A 24,338-nucleotide genomic window follows, 5' to 3' on the forward strand; every position below is an offset into this window, starting at 1 on the left:
AGAGGCAGTCGACTTGACTCGTTTGAGTAGCCAGATCTCACCTAGTGGGTTCTAGATTTTAAAAGCCATTGGAGAAATGCTGTCCCTGCGCAGAAATACTTGGACATTTGCAGGACTGTAGGTTGCAAAACCATGTAGCGGCAACTGTACATCACTACCTGACATATCCCTGTGGGGGTGGTGTGGTATCTGCTCTTCATCACCTACTTCATTTTTTAACAGGCAACAGTGACTCAAAAGTGCCAGATCCTCCTCAGAAAGCCAAAATCTCTGCACTGTGAAAGTAGAGTCTTTCAGATGTGATGCAGGCAGTCCACCTACAGTCGTTGCAGGAAAAGGTTAGAGAATATTCATATCTTCTCCGGTTTTGGGGAGTGAATTTGGAGGAGGTGGTGATACTGCTGAGAGGGAGGGTGAAGTTAATTTCTGCTGTGGGGAAACTGGCATCTGAAGCATCAAGAAATGGCTTCTACAGGAAAGCTTGATCTGGTATTTGGAGTCTGAAGAGCCATGCTAAACCTCCTCTCTCTCTTCCTTCATCTCACCAGTAATCCCATAATGTGCAAGACTGAAAATGTCACTGGTACCTTAAAATAGGGGCTTAAAGGCCTGCATGGCTTCATTTCTTGATTTTTTTCCTGTACTCAATAAGCAAATATATGCCTGTCCTTACCATCTGCTGCAAAACTGCCAGTTGAAGGATGTATATAGTAGGTAACCAAGGACTTGTCGTTGCTGAATTGCTATGAGATGAATGACACCTAGTGAGGGATGGGAGAGAGGAGTTGGTTATATTGGATACTTCTGACCACAGTGGTATATGGACTGTTCCTTCAGTTAGCTCTTTCACTTGACTTCTTGACAAGGGAAGCTGCATTTTGTGTGGACTTTCTTCTGCCTTTCACTATGTCTCTGGCTTTGTCAGCTGTGCTCTTTGCTCTCCTTTTGATTTTTATTTAGGGACTGATGCAGCCACAATGAGAATAAAGGGAGCTCCTGACTCTTTCCCCTTTCTAGCCTTTCCTGGTACGTGCTTGATGTTGCTGACTGTGTTCAAGCTGCTTCTCCTTTACACTACCACTTAAAAGCTTCTTTCTTTCCAAAACTGACCACTTTATCCTTCCCTTAGTGCTTTTCTTCACCTCTCAATTTTTTCCTTTGTACCTGTCAACCCTTTTCCCACCTCTTGGAAATCCTATCTCAGTACACTGCCTCCGTCAGCCCAGGATGGCTCTCAGAGAGGGTATTGTTAATATCTCTCCTCCAGGCTGCGGCTTCTCTGATAAACTTAGTGACTTAGTTCACTCTGAGACCCTGTTTGCTTTATTGCCCTTTCAGGATTACCTTTTTCTTCTCCTTTTCTCCCACTTACATGCGCCTGATTTCTTGCCTTTCATCTTGCTACCTCTTAAACCAGGAACTTTCTCCCAGTGCTTGTTCTTAAAGCTCCCACTTCTGTCTCTTTTAATTCTTCCTCTTCTGTCCTCTTTCTGAAGTGCAGCAATGCTTCCAAGTCTGCAATTCACAGGACTGTAGGCGTACACAGATTTCCTTAGAGCAGGACTTGGCCTGTAGAGTACTGCAGGTTCAGGAATGGAAGGTATGGGTTGATGATCTGGCAGCTTGCTGCCAACAGTACGAGAAATCTTGTGTATTTCCTCCTCTTTCCTATGCCAGCTTCCAGGCTTCCCCAGTGCTTCTGCAGTCTAGTTCTGGGAATCAAACAAGTGGAAAACTCTTTGTTATGTTAAATTTTTAGAAAGTTTGTTTTCTGCTGGTTTTACAGTCTTTACCAGCTCAGCTACAGGGCCAGGTGATGGCTCTCCCTGGTGGGAAGGAGGAAACACATCCCTTATAAGCAGCTACGGTCAGATTGGTGGGATGCCTCCCACTCCTGCATTTGCCTCTGCTCCCTGCTTTCCCCCCCCTCTCCCTTGGTCTCCCACTCTTCTGGAGAGTGGGGAGAACTTCCCCCTCTCTCCTCTGGGGCTCCCCCCTCCTCACTCTGGCTCCCCGTCTTCTCCTGGCCTTGCGCGTTCTCCCCCCCGGCCTCCTGCTGTCTCCTCCTCAGCCTCCATCTCTCCCATCACGTTCTGTTGTTTATTTTCCTCCTTCTCTACTCCACCTGTCTGGCCTCCCACGTCCCCCTCTGAGCGCTCTCCCCATTGGCCTTCCACTTTTTTCTTCCCTTCCCCTTGTCTTTGTATGCTCTCTCTGACCTCCCTCTCGCCTCTGCTTTTATTTTTCTCCCCCTCTGGCCTCCTCTTGTCCTCTTCGGCCTCACGTTTCTGTAGGCCTCCCACTCCCCCCCAAGTCCCTTCCACTGGCAATGGATTTCATTGCAATTTCAGCTGATTTAATTTCAGTTCCACTCTCTGCTGTAGATTCATAGTGTGACTTTGGATGAGTTCTCTGTGGCCCTGCTGGCAGTAATGGCGTGTATGGTCCTTTTCTGGTGGCCAGTGCTCGGGTGAGGGCTTGCTCTGAGCATACGTCAGTTTTCACTCTGCAATAATTAGGGGGAGGATCAGCAGCTCCCTCTGTCTTGCCTGAGCTCCTGAGTCTGAAGAGTGCCTCCAGTAGTTAAATTCACGTCTTTTTAAAGTACATTTTCAGTTTTACATTTGCCAAAGAAGGAATAAAACGTAACTAGAAAATAACAGTGGGTAATTTTGGCCTCTGGTTAGTCTTCACTGCGTAGTCATTAGGTAACACTGTGTGGGTAGCTCAGTTAAATCACTTAATGGGTAGGCAGGAAGCATCTGAAACCAGCAGAACAGAAAGAAGTATTATTATGCAACAACAGTCAATGGCACCAGCAAAGGTCATTCCTTCAACCCAGCACCTCTTTCCAAATGGAAAAATGACTTGTACTTTTAAAATTTTATTAGGAAAACCTTCTCTGAATTCAAAATGGTCATGGTTCTAAAACAAGTTTTGACAAGTGGAAATGTTTTAATCTGTGCAATAGAGTTTATTTTTGAATATTTTTTTAAAATTGAGATTAAATCAACCTTCAATACTTTCCTATGTAAAAGACTGAGTTTTCAGTAGCTATGAGAACATTGCGTGCTATTTTGTCTTTGCTGACTGGGTTGGTGTGGTAGTGGTATTTGGGAGTGCTTTTTTATGGTCTCCCATCCGTGGCATATGCTTGTGTTGAGGCTGGATCGGCAAACGCTTATTAGGAAGCAAAAGGTGCAGCAAACTGCTGGGGCTGCTGCAAAGCTCTACATCTGTGATAGTATGACAGTGATGTCAATGGCATTGAATAGTTTTTCAGGAAAGCCCCTTGCTGTGGTCGTCCTACGGTAGTCGCTGTTCTTATCCCAGCCTGCGGGAGGGCATCTTCCTGCAGGGTCAGGTACCGGCATGCCTCAGCCTGGGAGCTCTGTTGGGCCTTGTTCATTAGTGACACTGTTTCATTAGTGACACTGCCGGTCTGCCTGCTTTCCTTCCATCTATCCTGTTTGCCTGACAAGTTAACCATTGATTCACGCCTTGTTAAGGAGAGAAAATCCTTTAGATGCTGGGGTGATTCTTAAACTGACGCTTCTGGACTGTGCCACTCACAAACGTGGTTTGGGTATAAAATCACTCCCAAAGTGTTTGTGCTGATCCTGCTGGTGAAGTTCTGCTGCAAACAGCAATGGCTTGTGCCACGGTTTTCTTTTTCAGCTGCAGTTGGTGTTTGTAAAAAGCTTATTCAAGCTGAGGAGCAGGCTGAGCCAGTGAGAAAGGGTAACATGGCTGTGGTTTCACAGCAGGGCTAGGCTTCTTCCCTGGGGCATTTGTAAAATTACTTTTCAACCCATTAGATCCAGTGGCAGAGCCTTGTATCTTGGTCAAGTGTGCTGTCCACTAGAGGACATCATTTCCGCAGGCAAACAAACATTCCTTCCATTTTACAGAAGCTATTACTGTGCTCCGCACATACTTCATCTCCCTGTGTGTGGGGCACCTACAGACCTGGGGCCACCTGTGTACGGCATGGCTTTATCCCACATCCGAGGTATTGCCAGTTACTGGAATGGAACAAATCATAGAATCATAGCATGGTTAGAGTTGAAAGGGACCTTAAAGATCATCAAGTTACAACCTCCCTGCCATGGGCAGGGACAGCTCCCACCAGACCAGGTTGCTCCAAGCCCCCTCCAACCTGGACCCCTCCAGGGATGGGGCATTCACAACTTCTCTGGGCAACTTGTTCCAGTGCCTCACCATGCTCACAGTAAAGAATTTCTTCCTGGTATCCAATCCAAATCTCCCCTCTTCTAATTTAAAACCATTACCCCTTGTCCTGTCACTACACTTCCTGACAAAGAGTCCCTCCCAGCTCTCCTGTAGGCTTTATAAATGCCTTTTCTTTTTCCTGACTTCATAGGCTTGCAAAAAACCCCCACTGAAATCTGCCTGCTAAGAATCAGTCAACAAATCTGATAAAGTTTGCTGACATAAAAGCATCAAGTGTCATCACTGAGGAGTTAGCCTGCATTTTGAAGTATGGCTGGTCTTTCTGTTCTCTGAAATAAATAAAATAAAATAAAATATGCAGCAGTTGACACTGTAAATCAAATCAGTGAGTCCAGGCAATGCCAGTGTTTAATGCAATCAAGAAATGTTAATAGAGTTCTATTAAGGTGGCTAATGCTAATCTGTTGGCACAGAAGGAAACAGACTCAGTAAGACTAATGTATGAGGGTAACGCAGTGCAGCAAATAAACATAGATCTGGAGAACTGCTCCAGTGAGCTTACGCAGACTTGTGCTCCTGACTGGGGCTGTTTAAACTGCTTCTAAATCTAGAAGCATTCCTACTACAGTACGATAAAACTGATGTTCCCAAGGGCTTTTCTCGTAGCCAGAATTTATGCCTGGAGATTTGTGATGCTTTTCGCTGTCCTCCCTTCACAGTCTGCATCCAACACCAAGGTCACTGGAAGCGTGAGCTTTCTTTTTGGGGCCAGCGCTGTTACTGATTTCCAGCCAGGCTAGTGGCAGTTCTTTCCCGGGGAGCTGCTGTTTTCTTCTTGTGAAGTCTTTACAGTTTCATATTTATATAGCCTTCTTCCTTCTTTCCTTCCCAGCAAATTCTGGTGGCTAAAATAGAAAACTTTTTATTCTGGCAAAAAAAGCAACAATACCTGCAAGGCCTTTTAGGCTCTTATTCAGGTGGAAGTTCCTTCAACTTTACGTTATTTGTCATACTTAATCCAGATTAAGTAACGCTAGAATGGTGTTGCTTATGAAGATACTCATGGTCTTTTGAATCCTAAAATGATGAATAACAGGACATGAAGTGGAATTACATGGTTTCACTCCATATGCACTGAGACTATCTACATGCTCCTTTTAACCTGAGTTTGCCTAGGGATTTTCCTGTGAAGAGATGCTGTAGCCAGATTTTTGAATCATTGTTTAAACACCTGAATGAATGTCCAGAGTTATTTACAGGAGGCTGATACAGGGCTATGGCATCATTATGCATGCCGAGCTTGGAGGCAGACACTTAAACTCGTTTGATATGCTGACTTCACCTGTACAAATGGATCCCTGCTGAGATAACTGTTGACCCCAGTGAAGCTGTGCCAGAAGGCAGATTTGGTGCTGTTAGCCTCATTGAATGCTGCAGGTATTTGCCTTAGTCTTACATGGATAATAATTAGTTCGAAAAGACAGAGCAGTGGAGCGGAGAGGAGTTGCAGTTGTTTCTCACTACATTTGCAAGGCCTAAGTCTATACATGTATTTACTGTTTAAAGGTGAGACTTCTACCAGGATTTTGGTTGTGAAGACAAATCTCACCACGGTGTCTCTAGGATGCTTCTTTCATGTCACAAAGCTTTTGATCCACATGCTTGCAAACACCGGTGTGCACACAATTGTCTGACTTGGCTTTATTGGTTCTTATTTTGGTCTGGAAACAGCCCAGGGTGAGGATCTTCTTTTTCTCTTTTTCTCAAAATGGGTACAAATTTATCTGTATTTTTAAGGGAACTGTGAATATAGGAAAAGTGTTGGCTGTTACAATCTTTAAACAGTGCTCTACTGTATCAATGAATCATAGCAAAAGAATGATAATCATAGTGAAGAATGAGTCTTCAATGAATCATGCATTCACCTGATACATTAAGTATAATTGGAGAGTTTTTCAAGTGGATGTGTGACAAAAAAAAATACAGTACCAAATGTGATCCTAGTGCCTGATGGTGGGGGCTTTTGCAGTGGTATTTTTTAACAAACAATTTAAATATGCACATTACTGTGGTACATAAAAGCTTGAAATGACTCTTCCATATTGGCCACGATAGTTTAAAAAATTGCAACCTTTAAAAACATTGTATATTGTTACAGAGGTTTTCTTAAACAGAAATAAAAAGGGGTAAAAAAAAAGGTGAAAATGTGAAATGAACACTTATTAATACCACTCCTTCAGTTAGAAGAACCATACTTTTTTAAGCATTTGTTTAGCATTCTGTCTCTCATAAGACTGTCAAACATGGCTTCAGTAGGAAACAGTTTTCTGCACACTGTGGGGATTTAAATGCAGTCAACTGTGTTCTGTAATTACTATGAGTGGGCTGGCCTTGGGAAGTCACGCGTCATTGATGTCTATCTTCTTGGGGTATTTTGTGCTCCAAGTCTGAGTTTGACAGCCAAAATGTCAAGTAATGAATACAGTCCTTAAAAAAATAAGTTTTATACCAAGACTGAGTTTTTTGGATTTTGTCTGTTATTCTCTTGAGATTTATATAATTTTTTTTGCAAGAGTTCTTTGTTCCCTCCAGTCAAATGCAGATCAGATTATTTTCATAATCCATCTGAAATTATCTGGAATTAAACCTGGGGATTTATTTATATATTCTTAAATTTTTTAAATTTTTTTTTTGCTGCTAGGCTTCCTTGATAAATAGCTTAAATTCTGAATCCATTAATTCTAAACTCTAGTTCTATTCTGGTATGCAGAAGTGGATCACAGTCATAAATGTCTTGATCTGAATGAATTTTTATTTGATTGAGAAAACAAAAGCACTTTCAGGATGGCTATCAGATACAAATGCTTAAACTACCTTACTCTTCGGTGATTTTTGTAGTGGTTTTGATGCTATTTGCTGTCTTTGTGAGAGTAATGTCTCAAAATCTGTTAGGTAAAAACAAAGAGTAGCAGACAGCTTCTTCCCAGGAGAAGTGTCTGTCTTCAGCAGAGGCACCAAATGAAAACAGAGGTGAGAAAGCAAATACCATGAAATGGTCTGCGTATTGCAGGTGTTGGATTAACCTGTAACTGTGGATTTTGCAAGGGGACTAGATACCAGTAAAGGCAGAGAAGAAAAGGAAGGAAGAATGAGTGTCTCCTTCTGGTTTAAATCTTAAGCTTTTACTGGAGAATTATGGAAGCCCAAGGCTACATTGAATAGAACTTCACCAATTCATGGAACACATAGCTGACCAATGTAACAAAAATTGGAGAATCTTTAAAATCACGATAAGTCAAATCCTGAAAATAGTTATCCAAAATGCCAGATACTTGTTTCTTCTGGTGTTTTGTTTGTTTGTTTGTTCTTTTTCCCAGTGTTTGCTGGCTTTGGATACCTGCATCTGTGGTGCCTGACGAGAGGCATACAGTTATATGGCTATAAAAAGTGCAGAGAAACTAACTTCTAAAAGTCAGGTCCCTAAATGGCTCATCAAAACAAATGATCTGCTGCCCTAAAAGGACATTTTTGTTTGTTTGTTTCTGCAAGTGTAGCCCTCTGGCTTCTTCTGGAGTCACTGAATGCTCAAAATATACGAAAATCAGACTCCTCAGTTTTTAGCCTTGGAAGAACTATCATCAGTACAGACATCTGGTCTGGAAAATCTGAGCAGAGTTTTCTCAGTGTGAAATTTATGTTCAGTGTGGGATTGTTTGCATCTACAGGACCCTAAAAGGCGTTAACTCTGTGTTACTAATGAAGTCTGTCTGTCTTAGTTTGAATGTTCCTGTGGTTTAATAAACATCCACCGAAATGCACAGAAATTCAGCTTTAGTCACAGATACTTGATGGACCAGAGTATCTTGAGTGGGGAGCCGCTTGCTTGCCGAGGGACAATCTGAATACTCTCGAGATGTTCGAGGTGGTCCTTTGTCTTCTTATCATTCTCTCTGTCTCACACTTGTTCTCGTGTTCTGTGGACCTGTCTCTCTTTTATAGGTTCTTCATAAATTTCCTGATTTAATGCCTTGCTTCTTTCTGCTCATAGATCTGAACACTTGTGATCAGGAAATCTAATACTCTACATAAGCTGAGAGAGTAGTTTACTCAAGAATTTTTATTCTAAGAGTAATAATATTATATTTTGGTTTTCAAAGCAGCTCCAAAGGTGAGGCAATTTATTCCTTCCTTCTGCTCTTTTGTAGTGTATGAGCTCTTATCTGAAGACCAAATTTTGCAAATTCTCCCTTTCCCATCTGTCACTCTGGCTTTTTTGTGGTGCTTCCCATTCTCATGCTTTGAAATTCTGGAATTTCTGCTCTTTCAAGTATTGACTTTTCTTTATTAGAAGTTCAGAAATGTGTTCTTTCTACCACTATTTTGATGGCTATAGTGATAATTTTTGGGATACTTATATCTGGAGGAAGAAACAGCAAGGTGTTGTTTGGTAAGGAATAACTCAGTTTGCTATCCTCTGTCATTAGTAAAAGGTTCCAGAAATCTGTAACAGTTACTGTAATGATCTGTATGCATCCTCTGTTAGCTGCCGAACACCACGGGACACATTCCCAATAACACAGTACTCTTGTAATTAACACTGACTCCTTAATAAATTATTTTTAATGGTTTGGGGGGGTGGTGTGTTTTTTTAAGCTATTAAAATGCGATTAACTGATTATTATTTTTACTCTCTTCTTGGCCAGCTAAAATCTGCTTCCTCCTGCCACCTTTCATTTGTATTTCTGATTAATTCATCTGTAGATGACGTAAAACTAGAGCAACAGGCTGTGACCTAGTGGCATGTTTTCCCCAGCATAATGTAGAGGGATGCTTCTCCTGGTTGAGTTTCTTTATTACTAACGGGAGGGGGAGAATGCTTTTTTGGGCAGGGCCTCAGGATATTAGATTTCAGGTCTGATGTCATCATTTGGAGAAATGAATAAAACCAAGGACACTCTTCTGTTTGGTAACAAAGGTCCTTTCTACAACAGCTGTAGTGTTGTTATGGATATGGTGGATTTGATCCCTGGTTTCCTGCTGATTTGGAGGAGACTTTATTATAAATATAAGGACTATATTGAACTACTATTTTCTAGTGCCAGGTTGCTGTAGATATAAGGAGAACAGGTATAGTTAGGCAGGTCTGATTTACTAATTACAAATTCGTTTGAGTATAATAATCCATTGAGAACATCTAAGTTGTCATGACTGTATCTGTTACTGTACCTAATCTAACAGGGTTTTGCCTTCCTTTCTTCAAGTGGCAAGCTTCAAATGAAAGCCCCAGGCTCCAGCAAAACAAAGCTGATGAAAACAGCTCAGTGAGTGAGAACTCACTAGTTTGTCTGTAAATCTGTGAGCTAAATAGGATGGCACTTCTTTTAAAAGTGAAATTGAATTTAAATGGGAGCTACTGCCATGTCCCGGGGAAATGCTGCTTCATGTCTTAGAAACAATGTACAGTTTGAGTGTTGGAATTGAACAGCCCAGTGAATTCAACAGGGAAGAATGTATCTTTTCAAGTCACTGCATTAGATGAAAGTGATGCAGGCTTATCTTTAACAAGAACTTGTTTAATCACTTTGGTTAGGTGGAAGGGAAAGGTGTAATTTTTATGCCATCCTGACAACTCAACCTGACTGTTGAGATTAAAGTATGTGTGCTGACCAAACTGATCCTACTGAGCCATCTACTCAAAATGTTTATTAATTTTTTTTTTTCTTTAAGCCTTGAGCAGAGGTGAGCGTTCTTGTGGGTTAATGTGAGTCTCTGTATTTCCAGCTGGCCAGCGGCGATTCAGTGGAGCTCAGTGGCACATGCAGAACGTCCTCAAAGACTCCGTGGAGAGCTCTGATGATGAATTCTTCGATGCACGAGGTCAGTACACGTTTTTGTCTTCCCCTCTCCGTTCTTTCCCCAATTTTACAGCTAGTCACTAAGCTCCTCTGGGAGCACACTGACAACAATGCCCTCATCAAACTGAAATCTGAAACAAAGCTGTGAGATCTTCTCTCAAGGATTTGTGAATGGAGTTAGGTTTACAGGAGGTGGGTAAAGAGCATCGGGTAGATGAATGAGCTGCCGTGAGCTGGGTCTGGCATCAGAAGAGCCACAGACCTTCACAGGATCTCTTGGGCCCGGCTTGCTTACAGGTCAGGTAGTGTGTGATGTTACAGTTGTGAGTACTCTCGTTTAAAGTTCCTGATGAAGGATGTGACTCTCTCTGTTACTGATGTCCAACTTTTAAAACCAACAGCCTAGATTTTCCACTCTGTCAGAACTTTGACTCAAGGGACAGGAAACTCTGCTTGTTCAAGAAGCAGCAATATCTGAATGCTTGTGGATTTGATTGGGTGAATCCAAAATGTAATGCTCCCTACAACATCTGATGAGACCCTGAATCTTGGCATGCTCTTTAACATGTTTTACATGTTTTATTCTGAAGTGGGAGTAAAATTTGTAGGTTGTGTGCACATGCAACCACCCACAGGGGGAGATGGGGGCTCTGGTTTTGGTTTTGTTTGTAGGAGCGAAATCTAATGCTTTTCTGATGTTTCATTTGTTTTTCTGAAGAGCAGAACAAGCAAGGCGGGATTAATTCTGCGACTAGTGTAGCAGAAATCCAACTCTAGCCTCACCTAGAACACTATAACTGTCCATTGAAATGGGGCAGTTCTAAATGGAGACAGATATTGGTATAATGGTTTTTCTTATGAAAGTCAAATGATTTGTGCTTGGTTGATCAGTGATATCAGGACGAAACTATTTGATATGGCTTGTTCAGGAATTATGCAGAAACGATTTAATGGATCCTTCTATCTTTGTGAAATTGGACTTCGTGGTTATTTCTCTCTCAATTGCTGGTTCTTGCCCTGTCTTTTTTTTTCCTGTTTGTCACTGCAATTTGTTCTGTTCTCCTTTTTCTTCCTATAGAAGAGATGGTGGAAGGAAAAAGTGCCATTCTTATAGGCATGAGCCAGTGGAACTCAAACGACCTTGTTGAGCAGATAGAAACAATTGGGAAGCTGGAAGAAAATCAAGGTAATGTTTTGCTTGCCTTACATACTAATTTCAAGTGAATAAGAAAATCTGACTACTGAAGCAATCAGTTGTCAGATATCATGTAAACACTCAATAGAAATACTATTTACAGCATCTCATAGTTAAAAGATTCACATAGACATGTAAGTAATATTTTAGAGCTGTGAAATGAATCACAATGGTCTCTTTCAGGAGACTTCTCTGGCAGACCAGATAATACATATTTATTGACTTCAGTTGGACTCGGCTCAACAACTGTGAGATATACTACAAGATCACAACTTATGCATTGCATGTGTCCTGTGCTCAACATACAAGAGATGTGTTGGTCATTATCACTGGGTTATTTTGCTCCCTAAAGTCAGCAAATTATTATCTGGAATTCTCAAGGGGACACATACTTTCAGGAGTATTTGAGGCCATTTTAGGTAAACCTTTTGGTAGCTACATGTCACTGAAATGAGTGGAAAATGGGCACTGATACACCAGTAAGAATCTGGGACATAGGACAAAAGCCTGAGCAGCCTTCCTTTAATTGTTACTTTGGGTCCTAAATTGCCTAGTCGTTTGAAAATTAAAATGACCTCATTGACCTTAGTGAGAGACAAGGACTTGACTTCCTTATCCATTGGTGGTATGGCGCTCATGTACAAGAATTTGTTGGATTTGTCCATTTTAAGACCCTTTTCAGGAGTCTTTTCTGTATGGATTTGCTACATGTAGTCAATCCTGAGGATAGCTGCGAGTAGGTATACTTTAGTATACAGGTATATCAAAGTCATATTTATCTTGAGTCACAAACTTCTTGATTACCTACCATGAGAATGTTTTATTTTGATAGTATTTAAGTGACAGGTAAACACAATACACACAGTATATTTACAGTTGTTAAATAGATAATGAAAAAAGAAAAAAAATTATCTTTTGCATTTGCTCTTAACAGTGGTATCAAGGCCCCATGTTGCTTGGTAACTTCTTTTGAAGTGACGATTTGTAAGAGATACTATATGTGTTGTAAATATGCCATTTTCTCTGCTACAAAGTAGCAAGAAAAATGAATACAATATTGCATCAAGTCTGACTTAGTCTTCTAAATGACTTGCCAAGAACCACCTATCCTTGCATTCTTGCAGTTATTTCTCTATTTCTTCCAGGGCTGGCAAAGATTTAGAATGCTTGTTTTCATTTCAGCCCCCATTATATGAGAATGTTGTTTTTTTTTTTTTTTTTTTGCTTTTTTCATAGTACCCTTTGTGTTGGGCACTAAGGAGAGAGTTGTAAGAAACTGCTTTTAAGAGTAAAAGGGTTGTTGTTTGCATTATTGTCGTGGTTTGGGCTGAGCTGGCCACTAAAATGTTGAATATCTGCAGCAAAGAGAATGTGAGACCCAGGGTGGCATGGAAGACGTGTGCAGAAAGAAATTAAGCAGTCGCCTAACTCATAGTCCATTCTCTTCGTACAAGGGGTTTCTGTTTTCGTTTAATCAAATTCTCTGTGATGTTTTGTAAAAGAAGGACTTTTCATCCATTCTTTCACTTCACTTGTATTCACACACAGCTGTTAGAAGAGGCTTTAGAGCCAGTGAACCCAACCCAAAGCACTGGACGAGGCAGCCCATGTGTGAGATACGTCTGCATTCCACATGTGCTGCTTCTGGGTCTCAGTTCATTGTGCTGATGTGACCATTCCAGAGTAGAGACATCAGGCAAGGACTGAAGTTGTTAAGAAGTGGTCTGGCACAAGTCTGAGCCAATATTATGCATACCATATCTCATTACACTGGAATGGGATTTCACTGCTTCAGTAACCCAAAAGAAAGTCGAATTCTGGTTGTAATGCACGCTGCCAGTTAGAAGTTTTCCCTGATCCACCCCTGCTAAATACATCCGTTTTCTAAATAGATGAAGCAATGACATGCATTTCCTTCTTTCCTCTGCCACCTTATGCTCCCAGATTTAGTCCTATTGATTAGCTACTTGTTGATTTATTTATTTTTTAAATTATTATTTTTTCTTAATTTCCTTGCATGTGCTCGTCTGTATCTTATTGTCGTAGAATTATCTGCCAAATGCTGATAGGTCATATCGCAGTGTTGTTAGTGCAGAAGATTGTACTGTGCTTTTGTTATGGCTTAACGACTGAATAGTGTTACCAATTCAGCAATTTTAGAAAAGTCTGTGATTATCAAGCATCAGATACAAATTATAAAGGCAAAGAGGGGAGGAAGAGGATATTTGAAGGAAGACTATGTTGTCTACTGTGCCACAGTAGAAAGGTATTTCAGCCTTAGCCCAGTTGTTTGCAGTTAAAAAATTAAAAGTTCAGGTAAAGCTGGATTCTCTCTTTAAAAACATTCTGTAGAAGAGAGAAAGATGTCACATAAGGCTTCTTTCTCAGGGTACTTCACTTATTCAACAGAAGGATGAGAGGAATATGGTCAGCTGATTAAGGGAAAATTCCCCACCTGCCCTCCCACCCCCAAAGCTGGATTTTCTTACGGCTCTCAGAGAATGATGGGTCCATTGATTGGTTGCACGGAGCTGCGTTACAATTCAATCGGTCTCTAGGGCCAGTGGTTTTGTGCCTGTGCAGAGAGCAGAGTACTGATTCTTTTTCATGGTTTAATAAATTGATTAATAAAGCACATAACTGTGGGCTCTTTCAACAAATGAAGATGTATGAGAAGATGTAGTGTGCTCTGGGCACAGCTGAAGACCCACTGGACGCTACTTACTTAAGCAATGCTTCAGTTCTAATGTGATACAGACAAGGTCCTCAGGAACTTTATAAATGGCAAGTATGTAATTTAATTCAATTTTAGATTCTCGATAAGTATGACTGAGAGCACTTGATCAGCACAACCTTTCTCATCAGAGGTAGAAATAAGTCTTTGGGGGAAAACTGGCAGCAGCATTTCAATTTATACAGAAAATAACACAAATAGCAATCAAGCTGAATTAAAAACTCATACAGCTGCATAAATTATGTTGGTGCAGATGCCTTCTGGGTTGTGGCACAAAAATGCATGACTATGAGGCGTGAAAATGCTTAAATTCACTCCCAGTGTCAAGTGTCTGTCCCTTACATTAAGGACAATGACATGTACTGAGCACTAGGAACACATTCAGCCTGTCGGATTTCAGTGCTTTGCGTTTTCTTCAGCTATCTTGCGTTCATATCCTTATTTTAAGTATATATTGTTAACGTTTGTGAGGTTGAAGTTGTTTGTTTGTTTTTGTGCTCTTGACACAGTGCAGTGAAGGTGAGGTGAAGAAGTCTTTGCAAATACAGCAGAGACTATTTGTATACTTTGAATCCAATATATGCTTTATAGCAGGAAATGAGTTACTATACATTTTAACTGGCAAATCAGACATACTTGTTACAGAAAAAAATCAATCCAAGCTAGTAATTGCCATGTAAACTTAAACTTGTGTGGTGAAATCCTCGGGAAAAAATGCTGGAGTAGACATTACCTGTGAGGTCAAAGCATATTTGTTTGAGACAAAACCTGTGTAAGACTTAAAATAAGGGCACAGATATAGCAGGATTGTCCTCTCCCCCTCAGTTGCCCACCTTTTCTTCTATTTGTTGTTTTTAAAATGTGGACCTAAGAGCTGAAAAGTGTTACACGAGTTTAACTTTTTTTTTTTATTTTTTTTTTTCTGTCACGCAAATTAAAGTATGAGGGAATCCAGGAACATCTAAAGTGGATGAATAAGGACAGAGCTCCATAGGGAGAAAATAAGTGCTTGCCATTGCAGCTGGAGAGTAGCAGTCCTGCTGTGATTCAGTCTCTGTATACAGACAGCAGGTTTACTGCTCTTCACCCTTCGTTTTGTCACCTCCTCCCCCACAAGCCATCTTATTTTTCTAAAGAGTAGAAGAAACATGCAGCTGTTAAGAAATGGGCAGTGCCAATGTATCTCGGCTTTGCCGGCTGACCATCATCACCCATCCGTGAACATGAACCAGTGTTATTTACATTGAACTGCAGTGAGAAAAAGGCTGTGTTGTTCTGCAGCTTTAGTAAATTGTCAGATTGTCCCTCCTGAGCCCGTAACTTCCACATTTCCTAGCTGGTAAGCAGAAGCAGCTGGTATTTTCTGGATCATTGCCACAGACAGAACTGCTGTGCGTAAATTTGTGCAAGCTACATTGCAGCTTCAGGCCTCTATTTTTTGCATCAGATCTAATAAAACACACAAGCTTTATGGTTTTTCTTGTGTTGAGCTTCTGCTTTTGTCTGTGGCGCTCTGGTTTTCTGCCTGTCCTCAGTGAGCCAACAGCCGTTCCTGGGCAGCGCTGATTCCCGTCTGTCTTGCCAGAAATGCCAGGGAGATTTCTTCTAGGCAAAGGCTGCCAGGCTTTGCTCTTCTCACGCTGCCTTTTCACTGAAAGGTGGCATAGAAGGTGTCTGGGAAAGAGAAAGGTCTTCTGTGAGTAAAAGAGAGGCTTCAGCTTCTTGTGCAATGGTTATATACACTTTTGGCAAGGAAAACTGCCAAGGCTCTAGCAATCAGCCCTGAGTTAACTGCAAAGTATGGCAGGAAGGCAGCTGTTAAGTTGATTTTTAAGGTCAGTATTTTCAGGCAAGATTGGCCTGATTTTTTTTCCTCTCTTGTTTTCTTTCCTTGTTTAGTTTGTATATTTGTATAATTTCCTTATATAATAATGTGAAATACATACAATTCCTTCATGATCCTTTCCTGTGTATAAAACCTGTAGAGATGGAATCAACTAATTTCTTTTCAGCCTAATTATATGTGGGTCTTAATTGTTTCATTGAATTTTGCGTTTCTAATATTTAAAAAAAGGAACTTAGATTTGATGATTATGTCAAAAGAATAAAGAGGAAATGTTGCAGGTATTCCAACTTGGCTGTGAATCGGTATTTTCAACTTAAATGGGCATGGTTAATTTTTTGCCTTGAATGGTTTAGACTTTTTGTTAAGATACTTGTGATGTGGATGTGAACCTACAGTATCTGGAACTATGAGCCATGTTGAGTTGGATCCATTAAAGTCCTAAGGACAGCAGTGTTTCTGTGAAGGATTGCGTGCATGCTAAGATGTTTTTAGTGAGTTCTTCATCCGGTCTCATTTTTCGTTGGCTCACTGATTCAGTCTCCTTTGCTACATCTGTATCTCAAAGGTTCTCCAACGTTTTCGCAATGGTCAAAACACTCAATGTAACAGAAAGCTCTCTATGCTGTCATGATTCTGCTTTCAGTATACTGATTTTTACCTTGTGCTAGTGTTTCTCTCTCCTCTGAAGGCTGCCTTGCCTAGTCTTGTCCACAGTGAGTGTTCTCTGTGTACACAAACTGCTCTCTTCCGTTCCCCTAGTAGCATCTGATCTCCCCCTCCTTGCCATGTCCTCCTAGAGTCATGTAGTTAATTAAAGGCTGTTTGCACATAGCTGACTGTAGTGTTTACGCTGCTATTAAATGTATGGCAATAGCATCTGCCACTTCCTAATAATGTGAAGAATGGCAAACAGAAAATTTGGCTTAGTGGAGTGAGCGATGGAAGGATCGAAATCAGAATAGTCAGCAGCGTTCCAAAACTCATCAGATGGCTTATATAAAGAACAGATTTACTTCTAGCAGCAGGTTTTAGAGAGAAGCAATGGATCGGATTTCTGCAAATCATCCATGGTAACATTTTATATGAGGGCAGGTTACCAGTGTTCTAAAACTGTCGTCATTTAATTTTTGATGCTGTATGTTCTAGAGTGCGGATCAGCAAATGCATGAAAATGGAGGAAGCTTAAACTGGCCGCTAAGGTATCTTTTAGCTGAGAGCCGAGTCCTGCTGCAGAGAGTATTGCTTTCCTTGCAGTCCCTCCACAGGTTTCCATTTCCTTTTTCAGCCCGTATTAACATCCAGTCCACATGCTGAAATCAGCATGTGTTCTCCATCCGCTCCACCGGGCTTCGACTCTCCCTGGCTGCCGTGCCCATCCAGAGGGTCACACCATCTGCAGCTACATTACCGCCTTTCCTCTCCCCCTGCTTTCTCAAGTTTCACATAATTTGGCTGACACTGGTGGTATGTTTGCCATGGCATTAAAAAAATTAAAAAAAATTAAAACCCCTGATTTTTCTATTCCGAATTCAAATTTCTCTGTATTCTTGCTGGGCCAAAAGCCACATTCTGAAGTGGAGCATGATCATTGTTTGTTCTGGTGGTATGGTGATGTTGTCAGATGAATTCAAGTGATTAGAACAGAGAAGGTCGTACACAGTGTAAAGCCTGCTGGCACTGCGGGAGCTGATGGTGCAGGACTGGATGTGTGGGGAGGAGTCCCTCGACACCTCACTGGTGCTGAGGGACCCAGCTCTGTTCTGCTGTGCCATCTTCCAATGCCATCAGCGATGGAATTCCAGAGAGACCAGAACTGTACGAAATGCCCCCTGACACCTCAGTAGCACAGATCTGCAAAGATAAATGTGTGTGTGATGTACGTATGTTGACTGTGCACTGGAACATGACACTAGAGGTAACTTTGTGAATCGTATTTTGACCTGCAGATACTTTTCTCTGGTGAACAGATATGTTAATTTCTACTGGGGTTACCAATCCTTTATGGAAAAGTAAGGTGGATTCTGTTCTGTTTTCAACACTGCCCAAAGAAGTGGTTGCTAATTGTTTTTGTAGCATTGCAATAGCTGGTCACATATGGCTAGAGTAATTGCAGTTCATCTTTTAATTCCAGGCCAGAGAAGTCGCAATTTTTTGCAGATTCTGTGAAAATTACTGTGTGATGAAAATATCTGGAAAAATATAAAAATATTTTCATATGAAAGTATGCCTCTGTTGAGCATATTTAACACTTCGTTAGAGCATAGAGGCAAAGGCAAATTGTGTCTGACAAATTTAGTGGCCTTCTATGATGAGTTTCTGACATTGGTGGATAAGGGAAGAGCAACTGACATCATCTCCCTGAGCTTGTGCAAAGCATTTGATACTGTCCCACACAACATCCTTGTTTCTAAATGGAAGAGATGGGGATTTGATGGGTGGACCACTGGCTGTATGGCCACACTCAAAAAGTTGCAGTCAAGCAATGGCTCAGTGTCCCAGTGGAGACTGGTGACGAGTGGCATTCCTCATTTCTGGGTTGGTCGTTTCTGTAGTGGTGCAGTGCAAAGGTGTCTACTCTCCATGGCAGAAAAGGGGAGAAGTAAACTGAGTGCTGTAGGAGGCCTTTATCCATATGCACAAACTAAATGAAAGGCCCTTCTATTCCCATATCCTTGTTTCTGAATTTTAGGTTTTTGTATATAGAGCTGAGAAAATCCACTTGTGCTTGCAACTTTCTTTGGACAGGTGGACTGTGGGAGGGAACCAAAGGACAGAGACATTCTTGAAAACACTGCTAATTAAATATTTGGAATAAGAATCTATTTTGTGTTGCTAGATAAGTTATACTAATTCTTAGTTATTTAAAGATTCAGTGGATAATTCTACAGGTAAGCAAATGGATTCCTAGCTATGGTTTCATTGCTTATGATGCCTTTCTTGAAATGAAGAGTAAAATCTAGCTTCTAGACTAACCATTTTGATGAATAGATTGGAGCAGTTTTCAAGTGTGTCATATGCTGAGCTATTCCCACTGAAGCCAATGGGAGTTTTAGAAATCAGCATGGTGGTCAATTGCAAAATACTTACTGCATTACAGTAAAGAGCTTGATGTTCACATAAAGCAATCCTGATTCACACTGTGTTTTTTCCTTTTGCAGGTGAAGAGTCTGCATTTTGTTCATCTGGCTTTCTACAGGAAAAACAACGTGAGTTGAAGTTCTTTTCGTTTGTCTTTGTACCAAGCAACTGGAGATAGTAATGGAATAGCACAGGTCTGGTGTTACGTTATGTTGAGAAGGGAGATGAGTGTGGAGGGACCAGGATTCTTTTGAGTTTTAAATGTTTTATTTTGGATGTGGATTGTGAAAATGTACCAAGAAAGTGCTTGCAACATTATTTAACACATTAGATAGCTCCTTATAGCACTGGCTGGAGTGGCAGAGGTGGAGAATTGGAAGGTGAAGCTGCGTGTATAAGTGACAGCTCATCCAGGACAGTACAACGTGACTTGATTTGGGGCGTAGAAGCCTTCAGTGCTTTGTGCTCTGGACTTCTTTCTCCTATCTCTACTTGAAGAGGTGTGCAATAGGTGTTGCTGTTAAAGTGCTATATTGCTATAGGAGTGAAAATGCCATACCTGGCATTGCTAGGGTTCCTTTGCTGCTGGTGCCCCGCTTTGAGGGGTGTGTTAACGTGTTGCTCTACTGCTGGTCTTTCTGTGCTTTCGCATTGCTTGCTGAAGAAAGAAAATTGGCTGATAGAAATGGGTGGTGTTAATGAGGGTGTTTTCTTTTATCACAGTTCTCTCTGGGCACTATTGTCCCTGGCCCTCACTGAGTTCACAGTGAAGCAACTGCTGTTCCTGCAGCTGTGTTCAGGAGCACATGCTGTTGCTCCTTGCGGCGCCTTTCTTTCTGGAAATCATGCTCTGCCCAGCTCATCTGGGCTGCTCTGAGGACTGGAGCTGAGGAGCACTTGGAGCCTGGATCCTCTGCTAAACCCTATGTGTGGCTTCTCCTGCAGTGCTCCTCAGTGGGCATCTTGGAGATCTGGCAGCGCGTGAGGAAACAGGGGAAGTTAACACAGGCGCCATCTCATGTTGTGGCTTCCAGAACAGGGTTGGGCTCAGTGATGCATGCCATTATTTTCCTCTACACAGAGCAGTTTGTGAAACTGCATCTGCAGTGTATTAAAATATTCTTTATCATTTGTTAATAGAAAGCATATGTTACAGCCTTCATGTGAACATATTTCTCATGACGGATTTGTCATTATAAACGGCTAGTAATAGCACAGCAGATGGCAAGAAATGGCATAATTTCTCATGGGAGTGTGATAATGGAAATAGCAGTTTTCTTTGGGGACTATCACCACCTTATGCTTTGTACCTAAAGCAAGTTCTCTTGCTTTTATTCTCAATTCCTCCTTAATTAACAGGGCAAAAATGGTAGGGATGTTTGAAATGGTCTGGAGAAAAAAAAAAAGAGGACCTGGCTTGATTCTTAGTACAGCTTTGAACTGTACTTCATGTTCTCAGAAGTTTGGGAATGATGGTGCGAATTCTTTTCTCCTAGATTCAGGGTACTTATTTACTTACTTTTTTGTCACAGAATGAACCGATGATTTTCATGGCTGATTGGGGGTGTTGAATCACTAAGCTTTTCCCTTCACCTGGCTCTCCTCTAATGCTGGTAGGTGATCTTGAGACCTGATGTACACCACATGAAGGGACTCTTTGGGCAGTGAGTTATTTCAGGCGAGGCTATAGACTCACAACTTGCTTGACATCTCCATAAGTCACTGAGGAACATCTGCAACATACATACCAATTCCAGTGGGAATTTGAGTCCAAAACACTCCCTGCCAGAGATGTTTGCTCATTGGTATCTGTGGTAGCAGCATATGTTTCTGTCTCCAGATAAACTTGGTAAATCTCTTACCTAGTCATTAAATCAGTTAGCTGAGGTGGTAGCCACTGTTCCTGGTTACTGACTGCCAGACTAAAAAGCAGTATAATTTCTGCAGCATGGTTGCATTTAATTTAGGACTGTGAGGTGTCTTCCTTATGGTTCAGCATCTGATGAGCAACAGATAAGTGTCAGTTTCTGATTTTACTCAGCGGTTGACATAGTTGTTTAATGAGGTCACTGTTTCCCCATTGAGTACCCAATATGCTCTCAGCGAAATCAAATCATTCACAGCACTTACATTTGGCCACCTATTTTAATTAAGGTTACCAGGTATTCCAGGTTGGCTGAGTTAGCCCTGGATTACAGGATGTGTCTCCAGGATGCTGTTTTGTCTCAGATTTTCATCCAAACATGGGATTTTCTGTTTTCAGTTTTCAGATTGAGTTGACAGGGTTTACTTTCTCCAAGGCTTCAGCTTCTCTCTCTTGCTTTCTTTCCCCCCAAAGAGAATGAGAGACGTATTCTTTTCATTTGACTTGTTACAGTTGGAATATAATAGCATTAATTTTGTTGTTTCCATCCTTGATACTTCTGTTGCTGGTATCAGACTACAAACCTGTAGAAAGTTAGGGAAGGCGTTTGTCAAAGCCTGGATTACAGCTCCTGAGCAGAGTTTATCTTAAAATGTCCTCCCTGGGGAGGAAATGGGGAAATCAAACACTTCTTAAATCACCCCTACTACCACCTACCCACGACTGACTGGTTAGTTTGGGTGTCTGCAGAGGGCCTGACCTTGGGGAATGAGATTTCAGTGTGTTCTCCTATTCCTATGTCTCCCCTCCTTGTTCCAGGTTTGAGAAGCCTGGTGGACTCGGTAGCTGATGCATTTGCAGGTTAATTAAAAAACAAGACAAAACAGATTAACAGAAAGTTTTTAATCTTATCCCACCCTGATGTTTCCTGACTGCACTGCTGGCTGGTACAATGTAAGCTCTTACAGCACACTGGTTTCTGACTCTGTATGGGATTTGAGTACCTTTTTTGTTACTGTAATTTACGTAATGATACAATTAGCATAAATTGGTATAATAGTGGTATGAATCAAGACAGCTGGAAAAATCTCTAAAATGTTTATAATGTTATCAGAGAGGTTCAGTCCAGCAAAACCATGTTATTATTTTACCTCATTAAAGCCCTTCCAGTAAAAAGTAAAACACGTAATTTCTCTGTAATCAGTTTCATTTCAGTGCCTAATTAAATTTCTGTCATTTTCTCTAGTAGGTCATACTGTCTGTTTCTGTCTCCTACAGAGCCTTAGCTGCTGAATAGTCTTACCCTTTGTATTGTCATCACGACAGAGAAGGTCTCCCAGTTATTTTAGTCTCTGGTATTTAACCTAAACAATATGTAAACCCAAAATCTGATTATCTTCCAAAGCATGTGCTCAGCACATCCCTTGAAATAAAGGCATGTGTTCATCCCATCACACAATCCACATGCACGACGCAAGCCCCCTGTCCTGCCCCAACTCTGGGACTACTTTGAATTCAGGGAAGTGTGTTTCTTTGGGCAGCACAGTGCTGAAGATCCATTGAAATTCCTCATTTACTTGTGCTGCAAATCAGAAAAAAAAAACACCTGACTCCCCTTTGCCTTTTTTTTCCTTTTTTTTTTTTTTTTTTTTCTTTTTCTTTCCAGACCTTCTCATTCTTTTATGCTAATACTGTACTTCTAGGTGCAGATTTTCAAAACAAGATACTATACGTTCTAACATTGCTGCAGCCTGAACTTTTGGCAGTGCAGAAGTGTTAAGAAGACAGTTGAACTGTCTTAAGCACATTGGTATGTCTTAAAGAAAAAAATACCTTGTATGCTTCCACAAACTGATCTGTGCGTCATAGTCTCTGTAATCTCTAGTACTGCAAATTGATACTGTGCTTTTTTCTTTCTTTTTCTCAGCTGAAGTGAGAAAGCAGTTTTGAAAGAAGCCCAGTTAGAGAGCTACTTTAACATTAGAATAGAAATTGTGATTAAAACAATGACTAGAATCCTGGTGTCCCGTTATCTATGACATTTGTGTGTGTGTGAAGCAAAGAACTACCCTGCAACCTTCGATTTGATGCGTTAGGGGAAAAGAAACCACCCTCTCCGCTTCTAAAAGTGTATCTTTAGAACAAGATTTTCAAAGGAATGGCACACAAGCAATCCCAGGAAGTGTTTTGTTTAGTGCATTGCAGGTAGATAACCAAAGAGGTTTGTGAGCAGATAATGAGTCGTCCTGGGGTTACTGTTCCAGTATTCTCTTAAAGATAAGTACTGTGGTTCACTGGAAGGTGGTGCCTCGTGGCCCTGAATAATCCTTTTTAATGATACAAAACTAACGTTCCTGTGGTACTGGTTCTGTTGTGAGCTTAGATGTTAAAAAACTGTCACTTTTTCATATGATGACTGTCAGAAAAAAAGTGAGTCTTCTGGACAGGCTTTTGGAAAAATCACTTAATTAGAAGCAACTTTAAAATGCAGGGACTTCCAGTGCAATTGCATTTGGTGGAAGTTCAGGGTTTATGGGGGTGTGTTGTTGCTGTTGGATTTGTTTTCTGTGGTTTTGGGTTTTGTTGTATTGTTTTGTTTTATACAAGTATTAAATGACTAATCCTGTAGTCTTGCCTGCCAGAAAGGCAAGAATAATTACCTTGCTTTTAAATATGGAGAAATGTAGCCATAGAGGTTAAATACATTTCTAGTGGCTATAAGGAATGGTGATGGTAGAATCTGCTGGTGTTAGAATTAGCTCTCAATCCTAATGCAGAAGAGTACAGAGTGTTTGAAATGTGTTTTGGACTAAATTCAGTGCTTTTAGAATAACCTGGCCCAGACCCTGTTTAATCAGTGTTCTTGGTGGGGTGAAAATTACAGTTGGCACTGGTAGGGTCTGGCAGATGGCCCATAAGCACAAGTCAGATGGAGTGAAACCACAAACAGGCTGTGAACGCAGAATGCCAGAAAGAAAAGTAAACTGAGTCATCTATAGCATTATGTGATGCATTTATTGTCTTTGAGGTGCTGGAAGAAACAGAGGAAAATGTGTTTAAATTGGTTTTATTATTTAGTGCAATCCTCTCTCATTCACTCCTAAAACATGTATCTGTCATGGAGGGAGGAAGGCCTCCCCATTTTTCTCGGAACAGCTAACTCCTGTGAGATGAGTAGAATTTTAAGACTGCAACACTGCAGTCAGCTGAAGTTTTAAATTGCAAATTTCTGGTGTTGTCAGTCTGAAAGGTTTCACAGCCGCCTCCTTCCCCCAAGGAGAGGTGTTACAGAGATAGGAGGATTCACATCTTGTATGGAATTTCATCACTGACTGTAGAAGGAAAAAGCACATTTGCCTTCCCCAAAGAACTGACCCCCATAACTTCAGCTGAAGTAATTCCCCTTCAGTAAGATGTTGCAATTTTTAATTTCTCTGTTTAAGTCCACTGAGGTATAGGAATAAAAGCTGCTAGTAAAGACAGCCTGGCACTTTTAGTTTGTAATTTTTTTCTTTTAAAGGAAAGACTGGCATAGTTTGACCATATCATAGTTCTCATAAAGAACTTTTGCT

General features: G+C 41.0%; 1 protein-coding gene across 2 annotated transcripts in view; it reads left to right on the top strand.

Moving 5' to 3' along the window:
* The first annotated feature begins 238 nt into the window (after positions 1-238).
* PITPNM3 (PITPNM family member 3) overlaps positions 239-24,338 on the top strand; it is a 61,611-nt gene continuing 37,511 nt past the window's right edge. For both annotated transcript variants that reach the window (XM_014957588.1, XM_014957675.1), the window contains exons 1-4: positions 239-338; positions 9,976-10,071; positions 11,128-11,235; positions 18,983-19,030. In XM_014957588.1, the coding sequence (XP_014813074.1) occupies positions 10,011-10,071; positions 11,128-11,235; positions 18,983-19,030 (217 nt within the window). In that variant the 5' untranslated portion in view covers positions 239-338; positions 9,976-10,010. The remainder of the gene's footprint in view (positions 339-9,975; positions 10,072-11,127; positions 11,236-18,982; positions 19,031-24,338) is intronic.

This window comes from Calidris pugnax, unplaced genomic scaffold (assembly GCF_001431845.1).
Source record: "Calidris pugnax isolate Ruff unplaced genomic scaffold, ASM143184v1 scaffold45, whole genome shotgun sequence".
In the NCBI taxonomy this organism is placed as follows: domain Eukaryota; kingdom Metazoa; phylum Chordata; class Aves; order Charadriiformes; family Scolopacidae; genus Calidris; species Calidris pugnax.